The sequence below is a fragment of the Cololabis saira genome, chromosome 4 (genome assembly GCF_033807715.1).
Source record: "Cololabis saira isolate AMF1-May2022 chromosome 4, fColSai1.1, whole genome shotgun sequence".
In the NCBI taxonomy this organism is placed as follows: domain Eukaryota; kingdom Metazoa; phylum Chordata; class Actinopteri; order Beloniformes; family Belonidae; genus Cololabis; species Cololabis saira.
The window spans coordinates 40225151-40239899 of record NC_084590.1 but is presented as its reverse complement, the minus strand read 5'-3'; the positions used below and the strand labels follow the sequence as shown (position 1 = coordinate 40239899).

The 14749-nt window shown below is 40.1% G+C and overlaps 1 protein-coding gene across 11 annotated transcripts in view; it reads right to left on the bottom strand.

The window, feature by feature from the left end:
* Nucleotides 1-14749, bottom strand: part of tenm4 (teneurin transmembrane protein 4) — a 204000-nt gene that overhangs the window by 102251 nt on the left and 87000 nt on the right. For 5 of the 11 annotated variants that reach the window (XM_061719773.1, XM_061719774.1, XM_061719776.1 and 2 more), the window contains 2 exons: nt 11075-11173; nt 8053-8288 (listed from right to left, as the gene is read on the bottom strand). In XM_061719773.1, the coding sequence (XP_061575757.1) occupies nt 8053-8288; nt 11075-11173 (335 nt within the window). Of the gene's footprint in view, nt 1-8052; nt 8289-11074; nt 11174-11417; nt 11493-14749 lie in introns of all 11 variants that reach the window. The other 6 variants (XM_061719779.1, XM_061719783.1, XM_061719782.1 and 3 more) reach the window with 2 other exon arrangements.

The window sequence follows — 14749 nt, the reverse complement described above, 5'->3', positions numbered from 1 at the left end:
GACAAGAATATGGCGACTATAAAAGCAGTCCAAAACACAGAATCCTTTGATATAAGCCTAATATTTCACAGTTTTACTATGAGCCAAGTGTTTTGTGTGGTCTGCATGGACAGTATGGCCTCACAGCAAAGTCTTGAGGTACTTTTTCAAACGTTCTCAAGCAATTGAGAAGTAAAAAATTGACTGAATAAGGAAGATTCGGGAGATCTGGAAGATTTCCAGATTTCCTCAGCAGGACCTCATCAGACCGAGTGCAGAATACTTCCACTGATTGATCTGCAGCCTTTAATAGCGAAACAGAACAAAGTTTTCATTGTATTTTAATCAATATAAAACAAAAGAGTGAAAACTATATTGGGTGATGGCACCAATATTCCCTCTTTGATTGGAAATCTCATTGGTCCAAAAGATTAGTGCAAGGAGTCAGTGAGGCAGTAAAAAATATGTCCGATGCAAATGTTTATCACAGAAAACACAACTTTCAGGATGATAAAAGTTCAACAGCAATGCCAGCATCTGTTCTGTGCCTGTACGGTGCTTATGGAAGCGGCTGTGTCAGTGGAAGGCAAGCGGAGAAGAGACAGATGGCTTTGTTTGTCATTTTGTATGCTGTAGAAAGACATTCCTTTTTATCTGTAGCACCGCATTGACTGACAAAACGGGGGGAAAAAAAAAAAAAAAAAGAGTCAGCGTATGTTGCTAAACGATTGCAAAGTCACCAGGCAGGGTGTCGTTCCAAGTGTCCTAGTAATCACATCTTTGTGAGGCCCATTCGTCATGCCATGCATCCCTGAGGCCTGTAATGGAAAATGGTTGGAGAGCCTCCCCCTCCCACTTTTAAGATTTACTTCAGCGCCTTCATGTTATCTATGATATGCAGAGCACTGGACCGAGCCAGAGAAGAGCCTCCTAATTTTTTTCTGCTTGCTTTTCAAACTTTGCAAACACTCTGCACCAACAGTGATGGTGTTGATGGCAGTGACGGTGATGATGGCGGTGATGGCAACTGCAACCGTAGAAAGACAGGTTAGTAGCTTTAACAAGGCACCTCTAATGGGATGGCTACCCGGCAGTGACAAGCTGTTTCTGTATTAGTGTGTTACTACTGAGCGACGGTCAAGAGAACTGAACTTTCTAACACTGCCCATTCTGTCCTGAGCACACGTTGTGCCCTCCTTCCTCTTATCTCTCAGCGGCAAGTTGGGTCACACCATGTGCCAATTAAGGAACAAAGGTTCTGCAGCCGAAGACCTCTCCGTCTGAGAAAGTCAGAGTCCCTGTCGCCTGATGGTACCACTTTTCATCTACTGTGAGGTTATACCGAAGCTATGATGAGAAGAAGCACTATTATCATCTTCCTGGCCCAAAAAGTACGGCACTGTGAACATCCTCCCCAAAGAAACAAAAAAACATGCTTTCTATTGCTTTGGTGGGGAAAAAAAGGAAGCCTTGGTTTTTTTTAAGTTTGTTCTGCCGTATGGTTTCAAGCTAAAATAACTATGTGTTACAAAAAGCAGCTATTATTGTTCTCACCTGTGTTCTTTTATTTCACTTTATGCTCTATTAATAAGTTTACTATTTCTGCTAGAGCATCTTGGGAATGTTACATGGTTTATTCAGGGTACAATTTATTTAAAACCAAGCAATATTTATGTATAAACATTTTTCTTACTGAATTTCAGCATTGATATTAGAAAATGTGAGTTACTGTATCAGCTTTTTGGAAGTAGGTCACCCGACATCTGGGGTAAATTATTTTTGTGATGCATATACATAAAAGCAAAGCACTAAGTTGTCCTGTTCCTGATGTTTTTCGGTTTATGCTTAAAATAGTCCCTTCATTCTTAGTATCTAAGGGTTTCAATGCTAATAAACTCAAATGTACTTTTTGGTACCCCTGTAGAAAGAATTGATTAAAAAGAAACAAAACTACACCGTTTCAAATTAATTTCTGATGTAGTTTGAGAATAAAATCAATTCACAGATCATTATGCAGGTCAATGACTGATCTTAAATTCGCTGAAACGACTCAATTTTTTCTGATTTCTGACAACATCAAATGTGTCCACAACATGACCCCTACAAAATCTGCAAAACCTATCAAGACTTTTTAAAGGACATTTGCAACACTGACAACATCCCATTGGGATAATGGCAAGCCAGGAGAAACAAATATTGTGAAGCCCTTTAGAATAGACAAAAACTGGAAATCTGTGCTGCACAAAAGCCTTTTCTAGGTTGGAGGCTCATGTAGTGCAACATTTTCTGAGCCCCAACCTCTTTGTCCTTGACTGGATACCCATGGTGAATGGAAATGAACTCAGGAGGATACTCATAACCTTAAAATGAGGAAAAAAAAAATAACACATGTGCTAATGACCAGAAAATGTTACCATCAAAAACTCCTTTTTTGCACCTCGGAAAAAGGTTGAAAGAAAAAAAACTGTGCTGGAAGCCAAAACATCTGTCATAACGCATAATTGGGTTTATTAGGCATCTCATCCAGGATTCCCAATTACAGGCTTGGATAATGAACTGCACTTGAAATTAAATATATCTTCTCATCAGCCCTGAATCAATCATGTCTCGTGCTCTTGAGAGGAAATTCCAATCTATGGGCGAGGTTTGGTCTCCAGCATGTTTACTTGTGCTGTGCCAGGTGGATGAGGATCTTTTGAGTTTTGGCCAGGTACAAGCAGATGACATATACTGTACTGGATATGTGCTCGCACCACACTGCTAATGACTAAAAACCAAGCCAAATCAGGACTCGATATAATATTAATGTTTCACAGGTAATTACCATGAGAAGCAATTAAATTAATCTTGAAATCAGTACAGTTTTAAATGTCAAATGAACTTATTTAAATAGATCTGGTGACAAAAAAGTGAATGATCAGATTTTACTACATATGGCCCCAAGGCGAAGCTGAAACGATAGCTTTAATGATTGTTACTGCTCAGTGCATATCTCTAACAAATGTCCTCAATGAAGGATTAATTTATCTCCCTAATGATGGCAATGCAGAGGGAACTGCCTTTCCTCTCTTTGACTTTTGTGCAAATGAACTGCAGTGTTCCCCCCACTCCTCTATTCAAATTCTTTCATTCCTTTTAAATTCTTTTTGTCATCAGAGTGAAATAGTGCAACCATTTATATGTTAAGAAGGTATTCTCAGTTAAATCTAAAATGTATTAAATGGAAGAGCATATCAACATTTTTTTTCCACCAATTTTGGAACAACAAACCAGACAAAACTTTAATTACTTGTCATGGTGTAAAAAAAAAAGAAAAAAAAAGGTTGCTAGCTTTTCACACACAACGCCAATTCAAAAAAGCTGAGACCGTCTGAAACAAGCGAAGTACAGGGTAGACACTTTTTAGCTAATTGCCATTCTCGAACATCAAAGGATGATTTTACAATAGTTTCACAGGATTCCTGAAGGATTTTTACTAGGTAATGAGCAATGATTAAAACCAAAGACGGATGCAAATGAGTCCCGTAAAACAGGACAGCATCAGAAAATGTCACTCGTTAATATCTAGAGGCACTGATGTCTCTCGCCTCGGAGGTTTCTCCGCTGGACATCACAGTGGAAACACGTATTGGGTACAGACAACTCAGAATTCAATGTATTTTTTGGGGGGGAGAAATAAAACAACTAAACTTAGCACAAAGAATAAGGAAATTTATGTTTGGTAGATTATTTGTTTGTTGTAACAATGCTTCTCGACAACAAATCTTGTACTGTTGGAAAGCCTGTTTTTTCCCTTTTAAATGGTAACACATTTGTAAGGAACATGCATGTGTGGGACGAGCAGCAGAGCTGAGTATGTGGGTTGTACCCATGAAAAATGTGCCATATTCTCTGCCAATGCCAAACAGCTTATTTAGCTGTCGCTAGTGACTCTTGTTCTGAGCCTCTGGTTCCCCCAGTCGCTGCCAGTCAGGCCCCTGTGGGCCCTGCTACAGTGGTCAGTACATATCTGCTCCAGGAGTCCAAGAGCAAGCCACGTTTGACTGATCTGATCTGTATCTGCCATAGGGCAACTTCACATCCCAGAAAGCCCATAGGCCATGGGGCTGCTTGTGCTGATGTTGGCAACACATGCACTGGAACCCTTCACATGTAGAGAAATGTTATTTTCGACGATGAGCCTACGGCAGTTGGATCGTAGGGTCAAAGTGTGGAGAAGATGCGGAGAACGCTACGCTGATTGCTGCACCAAAAGAGTAACATCTTTTGGTGGAGGCGGTGTGACAGTGTGACATCTCTCTCACTGGAAAAAAACGAGGCTCATCATCATTGGAGCCAATCTCAATGCAGACAGGTACTGAGATTCGATTCTGCAAACCAGTGGCAATCTCCACAGTCTGGGACCAAACCCTATCCTCCAAGACGACAATGTTTGCCCCCACAGAGCAGGTTTATCAGAGACTACCTCCAGAGTTTGGGAGTGGAGAGGAGGAAATGCTTCCAGCAGTCCTGAACTCAACCCCATTGAAACACTTGTGGGACCAGCTTGGCCGTGCTGTTCGTGCCAGAGGGACCAACGCAACCACGTTGGCTGAATGTGACAGATGCTGGTGGAAGAATGGGATCCATCCCACAGCAGTGTGTGACCAGCATGAGGAGGAGGTGCCAGGCTGTTGTGGCTGTGTACGGTTCTTCCATCTGCTACTGAGGTTGCTGTTTGTTACTGTATATGGATACATTGTTAAATTTGCCAATATGTGTTGCTTCTTCAAACTTTCAATCATCCAATCTGCCAAACACCAAAGAAGAATCAGTGGCAAAATAAGTTATTTGGCACTGGCAGAGAAGATTTGGCAAATCTTTCAAGGGCGCAACCCACATACTCGGCTCTGCTGCTCATTCCACAAATGTTCCTTACAAATGTGGCACAATTTAGAAGGGAAATAAACAGACTTTCCAACGGTATGAGATTACTTACCAAGAGTCATTGTTACAACAAAAGATACAGTATAATCCACCAAGCACTAAAAAGTTTATTTAAAGGGATTGTGACATGAAAAACACATTTTTCTTGATTTTTTGTGTTTTGTTGGGTGTCTTGACATCAATTACACCCAAAAAACAACGAACTTTTAACATTCAGTGTATTGTGTGCTTTCTGGGATTTTCCGCATAACTGTGCAAAAACGGCGCATCAGGTTTGGTGGCGGGCCGTTACGTAACGGCCCGCTAAATCACCGCCCCCTCCACCCAGCTCCCTGCCTCCGCTCCTCTCCAGCGCACCATAAAGGCTGATTTATGGTTCCGCGTTACACTGACGCAGAGCCTACGGCGTAGGGTTACGCGGCGACGCGCACCATACGCTGAACCCTACGGCGTAGGCTCTGCGTCGATTTAACGCGGAACCATAAATGAGGCTTAAGGAGCTGTTTAGAGCCTCTTTTGTTCTAATCACCGGAGGAAAACTGCTAAGAAGACCCGCGGCCACTGACTGGACTTAAGATAAGGGGACAGTGCTGCTTGCATGCCTTTATTTTTATGATTGTTTGCTGTGGTTCGCCCTCCTGCTTTTCCGTGCATGCTTCGCCTGTCGCTCTCGGCTTAACTCTCCGACGCCGCTGTGAGCGTATGGCTGGAGGAGGAGGAGGAGCGGAGGAGGAGCAGAGCAATGATTGACAGGAAAGAGGGGAAAGGAAGCGTTTTTCACGGGGCAAAAAAACACTGTAATAAAAAGCCAGGAAAAGAGTACTATAGTGAAGTTTTTCTTGTTACACTCTTTTAGACACATTTGAGGGATGTTGGTCAAGACTTTTAATAGTGTTAAAAGCATGTTAAAAATGATGTCACAATACCTTTAATATCAGGTCCAGACTTAAGACGAAAGAAACACACATACTGTCATCATTAAAAAGGGCCAAAAGCTATAGGGTCTGTGATGGTATGTGGCTGTAGGAGTGCCCTTCACATATGTTATTCTCACTCCTGCGACGGCAACATTGGGATTTTTCACCTACGTGCGTGGTTTCGAAATAACATCTTTTCCAGGGACATCCGTGCATTTCACAGATAGAAGTCTGTACACAGAACAAAGACACATCTGAGGAAGAAGACGACAGGGCTGCTGGACTGGATGCGAGGACACCCTTTAAATGCTGTGAGCAGGAATGGCATCATTACAGCCGTCGACTTTCCTGGTAGAGTTCTGTCAACTTACTGCTGAGCAGGAGAATTAAACCCTTTCATTAACTTATATGAAGTGTGTTTGTGGTCTTGTTTGTATCATCCTCCCCCCCCACCCCCAAACAGCAATTCTGTAAACAGCAGGCGCGATCCCACCGTCAAAACTGTCAAACTCCTACAGAGGAACAGGATAACCCCTATATTTTCATGGGACCTCCAACCTTCCCGTCATCTTTTTCACACTATTACCCCAGATGCAGCTGTTCTGTTGCCATGAGCCCATGAACGCTTCCCTAGCCTTTTTTTTCTTCTACCTCTAACAACATTGACTGCCCTCTTAAAAACACATGCATACTTAGAGTGATTGTGCTGACAAATTAACATGTTGGGAATGTTTGTTCTTAACAACCAGAAATTGGGAAGAATTTTGGTCTACAACAATTTTCTGCAAGAATCAATTTAAAATTTCTGGAACAGCAACAAATTCTTTCGAATAAACAACATTTGCACAGTTGGCTTCATGGTTAAATAAAAACCAAAACAATATAATTAACAGTATCATCATACACCCAAATTAATGTAAAAAAAAAAAAAAAATCAGTGTTGTTTTTTATAGTATAACATCTGTTTTTGTTCTTTTGATTTCTCTCTCTTGAAGAAATGCTTTTTAAGACCAAGATTACTTGTGTATTTAGATCCCCCCCCCCCAAAAAAAATGAAAATGGAAGGAAACCACAGGCTCAAACGTGAATATCAATCTTTTGGTGCATGAATGCAGGCAAATTGAGCAGAACTGATTTAATAGCATAACTTGGTTGATAGTCCTTTCCCAGCTGGGACCTGGAAGAGCTGGTCAATCACATAAGATGAATATTCTAAATGTGCAGACCTCTCTTGTGTGATGGCTGATGTCTTTTTAATCTATTTCCTATCTAGCTTATTCACAAGAGCAAGACACCGGCTTGCCCATCTGCAGATTCAAACAACCCAATCTATGAATGATAATGTTTTTTTTTTTCCTCACGAATTGCATGACTGAGGAGTCTATCTATGAATCCTGATATAGCTGGTGGTCATAAGGCCCAGGCAAGAGATCCACACTATTAAATTGGATGATTGAGGAAACAGAATAGATCAGGGACTCGTCCTGTCGCTGCAGTCACATGAGTGTGTGTGTGGGGGTGGGGGGGGGGGGGGGGGGGGGTATATGGGTAAAGTTAGGGCTGGGCGATATGGACCAAAAGTCATATCTCGATATTTTCTAGCTGAATGGCGATACTCGGTATATATCTCGATATTTTTTTCTGTGCCATAATTGGGGTTTCCCCCAAAGCATTATAGCATAGCATCTCTGTTAGCATCTCTGTTAGCATCTCTGTTAGCTTCATTTTTTTCTGAGGCAAACCTTTACAAAAACAGTCAGTTTTAATACAAAGTCTCGTGCCAAATGTCACACAGGTACATTTATTAACAGAGGTCTGCACAATATCAAAATGTATAAAACAAGTGAAATAAAAATAAACTGCCTGCATATATAGAATAAAAATGCTTCTTGAATAAAATAAAACAAATATCCCTTTCCTGCATAACAATTAAATTAAAATACACTGTACAATTAATACAATGTAGACAGTAACAGGCAAACTTTTCCACTGAGGTTGACAGTTGTGCAAATAACAAAACATTTGTGCAAATCTCAAATAAAACATGCAAGTCAATTTGTCACAAAATAAGCTATATCTTATTTTTTTTTTTTTAAATCGATATAAACGATATTGTCTCGTCCCATATCGCGTTTGAAAATATATCGATATATATTAAAATCTCGATATATCGCCCAGCCCTAGGTAAAGTTATGGATCCCGGGTTGTGGGAGCGTTAGACGTGACTCACCGATGAAGTAGGCTAATAGAAGCAGCAGTGTCACTGAGATGAGGATGGCACTAAGAGCAGCGCATTTCCAGTTGCAGTACTTGTAGGGTTTCTTCAGGTTGAAGGCGGGTCGAGAGAAGGTGTTTCGAGGTAAAGGGCGCGGGGGAGGCGAGTACACCGTGCTGGAGGTCAGAGGGTACCCCGGTGAAGTTGTGCAATACATTGGTGAGGTTCCACCTGGTTTGAACAGGAAATGTCTGGGAAAACAACATTTTCACGTTAGTTTGAACAGAAACGCAAATTACTCAATGATTTCTATCAGTGCAGCAGAGGTTAGGGGTCTGTCCAGGGGCAGTCCCTTGCACTGGTAAGAAATCCTGCATCCTGTATGGTCATACTTTGATAGATTATTAAGTAGAAAATGAGGAATACTACATTACTATTTTAGCATCTGTAAAATAGTTAGTACTCAGTTGCCAGTACACTCCAGGACAAACAGTGATGTTATTAGCGTTTCTGTTACACACATTCATTTTACATGCTAAAGATGATGAAGCTGTGGGTGTCAGATGATTACATCTGACGTATGAGTGCTCTCCAGACACAAGCAACCTCTCTGAAGTATGAAATAACTCCCGCAAATATAATCTAAATACAGCACAAATGCTTGTTGTGTCTCAGAAACATACCTACCAAACCGCTTACTGCATTTTCCGCTTGTGGAAATTGCTTTACTAAAGCACCCGGTGCAGCTATTTATGCAGCCCATCCCTAATGCTATCCATATTGTCGAGTTAAGGTTATACAAACAGATCTGCAAGAAACACCAGGTAGCACTGCTGTTTAAAGACTCAGATTATGTTTTGAAACTATCCTGACTACCGTTCTGCGCATTAATATGCACGGTGGATGTTTCAATTACAAATGAACAGCACTAAATAAGACACACAAGATGTATCAAGGACACATTGCTTAGGCCAAATAAGACGATGGTCTGGGATAATTACTGTCACATTCACATTCACGACTGGTTCCTTGGCCATATTGAAGAGTCACACGTTAAACCAATGACTCCACAGAAAGTTACCATTAAAATGTTTTATTGCTCTTGTTTCTGGGAAAAATTAACATGTTGTCTCCCATACTAACAGGAGACATCATTCTCAGAAAAACATCTTGCTTGACTTTTATGCTAATTTCTTCAACAGAAATGAACAAGCAGCTGTGAGAACAGTGGCAAAAGCTACATGTCTGTCCTGTTGATCCCGGGATTTGCCTTTTAACAGGCCGCGTGACAAATGTTTAGTGCCGTGCCAAGTTCATTTCTGCTCCTGCTTTAATGAAGCACCACAACAGAATGTAATCTGGACTTTTGAAGCAAGGTGGGGCATTGTTGTGCATTATAAGGTGCAACAAAGATCATGGATATGCTGCACAACAGGAAGTAAAGCTGACATTTATATTGATTATCTACTTTCAGCCTTAACCTGGCTTAGAGTGAGTTTAAAAGCTTCAAATTGTTTCCCTTTAGTCAGCTTTGGTTTGCTGATAATGAACATGAAAAACAGCCAAACAGTTATGCTCCTTCACTCTTTCCATACGTTGTAATTCAATAACTGAGCTCATTCAACTCTTTCTAAAAAGGTATACTGAAGTCCTCCTGCTTAGTCATTTAAGTTATGCATTTATATGCATATAGAGAGGGTATCAGGAATCTCTCGATTCATGTGAGAATGCATTTCATGGCAACCGTGAACATGCACTTGAAGCTTTCCACTCCAGCTAAGGTTACCTAGGATGCATGACAATGGCAGACATGTGCAGCCTCCTTGAGGATCAGTTAGCAACCATAGCTCCTGCAGAAGTCAAGACACTCACTGGCCATTATTTCCAGATAAGGGAACAAAGAGCAGAATGTCATGGAGCTGTTATCAATTTATGCCGAAATATTTCATCCCTGGGGCCATTATGGTTTATGTAAACTCCACAGCAAAGCGTTACCAACCGCAAACGAACTGCTAAGTCATTAGCTCAAATCTGATCATAGTTAGACAATTCTTTTGACAGCCACTGATCACTTGTATCACTTGTATTGCTTATGATTCATATTTTCCAGCCGGAGAGAAGCTGTGCTTGTACAACGCTGATGCACTTTCCTTTGGGGCTTTTGGCACAATATTGGCCGAAGAAGCTGTAGCAGGTGATGACAAGCTGACTGTTGTGAAGTTTTCAAATAGTGGCAGCAGTGAACAAAAAAAGTGCAGTGTTGTTGCAAAGGGCAACACAGTCATTACATCAAAAAACGAGTGAGGACACAGTGGACTAACAGGGAGCAGAAAGCGTGTCTCGGCTTAGAGAAAAAACACATTTGGAACAGTTTTATATGTAATTTGCAGGAGTGGTGACCATAGCTGGCTCGAGCTCACACATTCATGCCAATATGAGAAGAGGAAACCCCGGTGTAGCTGTGCATCGAGGAGGTCCAGAGGGGAACTACAGCACGGAGGGAAGCAGATTTATCTACCCTTGAAGAACATGGCTGGCTATCTCAGAAAACGTGTGTAGCACTATGCGTCCAAGTGCCATATGATCGGCCTATCAGAAGGTCGGTGACAGCAGCTCTATTGTCAAGGCTATTTCATTGACAAGTTTACAAGATGCACTCAGACACCAGTGACATCAATGTGATTGAAAGGCGTTTTACAGTGCACGATGGGGAAAGTCATTCAGACTATATTTTATTTGTGAATATCAAGAAAAAGTTGACTTCCTCTCACAGTGGAAGGCGGTGTGCCATAAAGCACTTGCATTTTAACATCAATCACAAGCAATACAACCCAACAAAGTGACTTAATGCAAATTGTTAGCTGCATCAAACAGGGAAGGGACAAATACGACAAGGATTCTCACACCGCAGGAGGCATACACTCATGACTGACGGTGTTTCAAAGCAGAAGGGTGTTTGATGCAAAAATAGCGCAGGCATTCATTGTTTTTTTTCTCGTGGCAGTAGTTTGAGCCAGATAGCAAACGTGCAACATACCCGTCGTTGTAGGAGGCATCATGGCGTGCTGATGCCAGAATGTCCATCTCAATCAGGTTGTCCTGTAAAGTCTCTAGGAATGTCTGCTTTGCTATGTTTCTACACACAGGTGGAAAGATGGATATGAAGCCAGTGTGAGATGAGCGTGCACGTAAACAGGGACATGCAAATACAGTGATCACAAAGCAACAGCAACAGCAACTGACAAACGGGGGCATCAGGATGGATGAGGCATCACGGGGCACGGGACAGAGAAACCAAGGCCCTTATGGAACTACTTCTACAGAAGTGCCAAACAAAAACAACTAGCTTTCTTGCTCCCCTCATTTGTACACTACCATACCTTGTTGTGTTTGACCCCTGTCCTTCTCTGCAAGCGCTGTGCTCTTCTTTGATAAACATTAGAGTATTCTCGCTCCTTTGAGGTCGTAATTAGAAGAAAACAACACATCACTTACAAAGAAGAAGCTCAGTAGTATATGTATTTTTATATATATATATATATATATATATATATACATATATATATATATATATATATATATATATATATATATATATATATATATATATATATATATATATATATATATATATATATATATATATACATACATACATACATACAGGACTGTCTCAGAAAATTAGAATATTAGGATTTTCTGTAATGCAATTACAAAAACAAGAATGTCATACATTCTGGATTCATTACAAATCAACTGAAATATTGCAAGCCTTTAATTATTTTAATATTGCTGATCATGGCTTACAGTTTAAGAAAACTAAAATATCCTATCTCAAAAAATTAGAATATTCTGGGAATCTTAATCTTAAACTGTAAACCAAAATCAGCAATATTAAAATAATAAAAGGCTTGCAATATTTCAGTTGATTTGTAATGAATCCAGAATATATGACATTTTTGTTTTAAATTGCATTACAGAAAATAAAGAACTTTATCACAATATTCAAATTTTCTGAGACAGTAGTATAGTATATATATATATATATATATATATATATATATATATATATATATATATATATATATATATATATAAATAAAGTTCAATAGATTTAACACTTGATAGTTATTAATTACAACACTTTCCTATAGTGGTTCCAGCCCTCCAAATAACACATTTTCAGCTCACTCTAAAGTATCTAGAGGCTCATTACCTGCATAATGCACTCCCCCTAATGAGAGCTTGGTTCCATAAGGAAATATTTCAGCAATGCAACGGAGAAATTAACTGTCCACATGCAATAGGCAGGCCGAACACATTCAGTGGTACAAGAGAAAAGGTCTGAGTTTGATCTGTGCTCCATCGAGGCCCGCAGCGATTCCTGTTCGTGGTCTTTCAAGCTTTAGTTCTGGGGAAGAACACAACTTCTAATGAAGAGGACGGGCCAGAGAGAGAGAGGGAGAGAGAGGGAGAGCTGCTTGGCAGACGCTCGAAAGAAAATGGTGACGTTGGGTAGAGCCAGCCAACAACTGGCAACTCTCCAGGGGCCAGAATAGGATAAGATCTACTGGTGCACAATAAATCAGGGCCATTTAATTTCACAAAAGTGCAGAGAGAGGGGCAATGTTATACTATTTAACTAGGTAAAAGTGAAATTTAATATTGCAAGGTCCATGTGGATATAACTGATGATTTCAGCTTTTATTACTTCGGTGGCTGATTGTTTTTCAAGGTAGTGGCGTATAGTAACTCTCTGGTTTCAGGAGAAACCCTTTCCCCTCCTCGCCATCTGTCTTCTGCTCCACAGGGAATACCTGTGCGGGATTAACTGGAGCCGGAAGATGTGTAATCATTCGTTAAACATCATACTGTCCCACCAGCTGAAATTGATTCTCATTTTCCTGTTGACTGAACCGTCTCACTAAGACTGAAGAAAAAGGCAATAAGTGATCATGACTGCTTGTTAAGCTATGCCAAATGAGCTATTAGCCATTTTCCTGCTAAACAAGTTTTATTTGTGGCAGCCTATTTTATCCTGTAGCTTCCCAGAATGAATGAGTATCATTACACTTATCATACTGGTGTTCCTTTATTATTCTGTTATGATAGGGTCACAATATAGGAAAAATGATAGCTGAGATATTGGAATATATACAATAATAAAAAAATATTTTTCTTATAGATATTGTTGAATATACCAAGACTGGAGCAAAGAAGCGGTTGGTAGCAACTAGGGATGGGCGATATTTTACTGTTATCGATAAACCGTCAAAAAAATTCCCCACGGTAAGAATTTGTCATCTCACGGTAAAAACGATAAAATCCCGTCGATGACGTTTTTGTGTAAAACTGATTTATGGTTCTGCGTTAAAACCATGCACAACGTACGTGAAGGAAGGAAGGAAGGAAGGAAGGAAGGAAGGAAGGAAGGAAGGAAGGAAGGAAGGAAGGAAGGAATGAAGGAAGGAAGGAAGGAAGGAAGGAAGGAAGGAAGGAAGGAAGGAAGGAAGGAAGATATGAGCCTAAAAGAAAGAAATTAGCCTAAAAGAAAGACAGAAAGAGAGAGAGAGAAAGAAAGAAATGAGCCAGAAAGAAAGAAAGAGAAATGAGCCAGAAAGAAAGAAAGAAAAAGAAATGAGCCAGAAAGAAAGAAAGAAAGAAAGAAAAAGAAATGAGCCAGAAAGAAAGAAAGAAAAAGAAATGAACCAGAAAGAAAGAAAGAAAAAGAAATGAGCCAGAAAGAAAAAAGAAAAAGAAATGAGCAAGAAAGAAAGAAAGAAAGAAAGAAAGAAAGAAAGAAAGAAAGAAAGAAAGAAAGAAAGAAAGAAAGAAAGAAAGAAAGAAAGAAAGAAAGAAAGAAAGAAAGAAAGACAGATTCCCGTTGATTACGTTTTTGTATTGGTATTTTTTTTAATCGTTATCGGGATAAATGCCAGAAATTATCATGATAAGTGTTTTAGTCTATACGGCCCATCCCTAGTAGCAACTTGAAGGCTTTTTGCTCAGGAGTTTATCTGCTCCACATTCAGGAAAGCTGTGGTTCCTGAAAATATTACAGAAAACTCCAAACATACGTCACAGTGAACCAACCAAGCCTGCATCAGGTTGGACGGGGGGCTTTTATCAGCATGACTACATGGGTTTAAATCACAGTCTAGTAGCACAGCATTTTAATGGTCAGAACCGTGGACTCTGCTCCTACAAAGCATTAAGAAAAATAGGCTCAAGCATCTGTTTGTCCTTCAAGCCAAGTCATTTAACTCTGCTAACATCAATAAAATACATTTCAGAGGCGTATTGCTTTGCTCAGTTTAGCTCCAATCTAGTTGGGAGTGTCAAAATATGACGAGTAAAACTTTAAAGACTTTGGCAACCACTGCTGTGGATGATAGCGTGGTGTACATATTCTCATTAAACGGCTATCACTGGATCATAATTATGAACTCTTCGGAAGCAATTTCTTTTTTTTTTTTTTTTTGGTCCTCAATAAAGACATTTTCATGAAATTTGCTCAGCAGGTAACTTTGTGACAGTGACAAGTCGGGCTTTCTTTGAGGATTTTATCGTCTCCTCGCGGAGTAAATGCGGATCATTATGAAGAATTAGATAAATCTCCCTCGGTACTCCTGATTTCATACCGCCTTGCAACAAAACCAGCCAGATAAGTACTAACAGACATTCTCTTTATTACAATAACACTTGAAAGAAA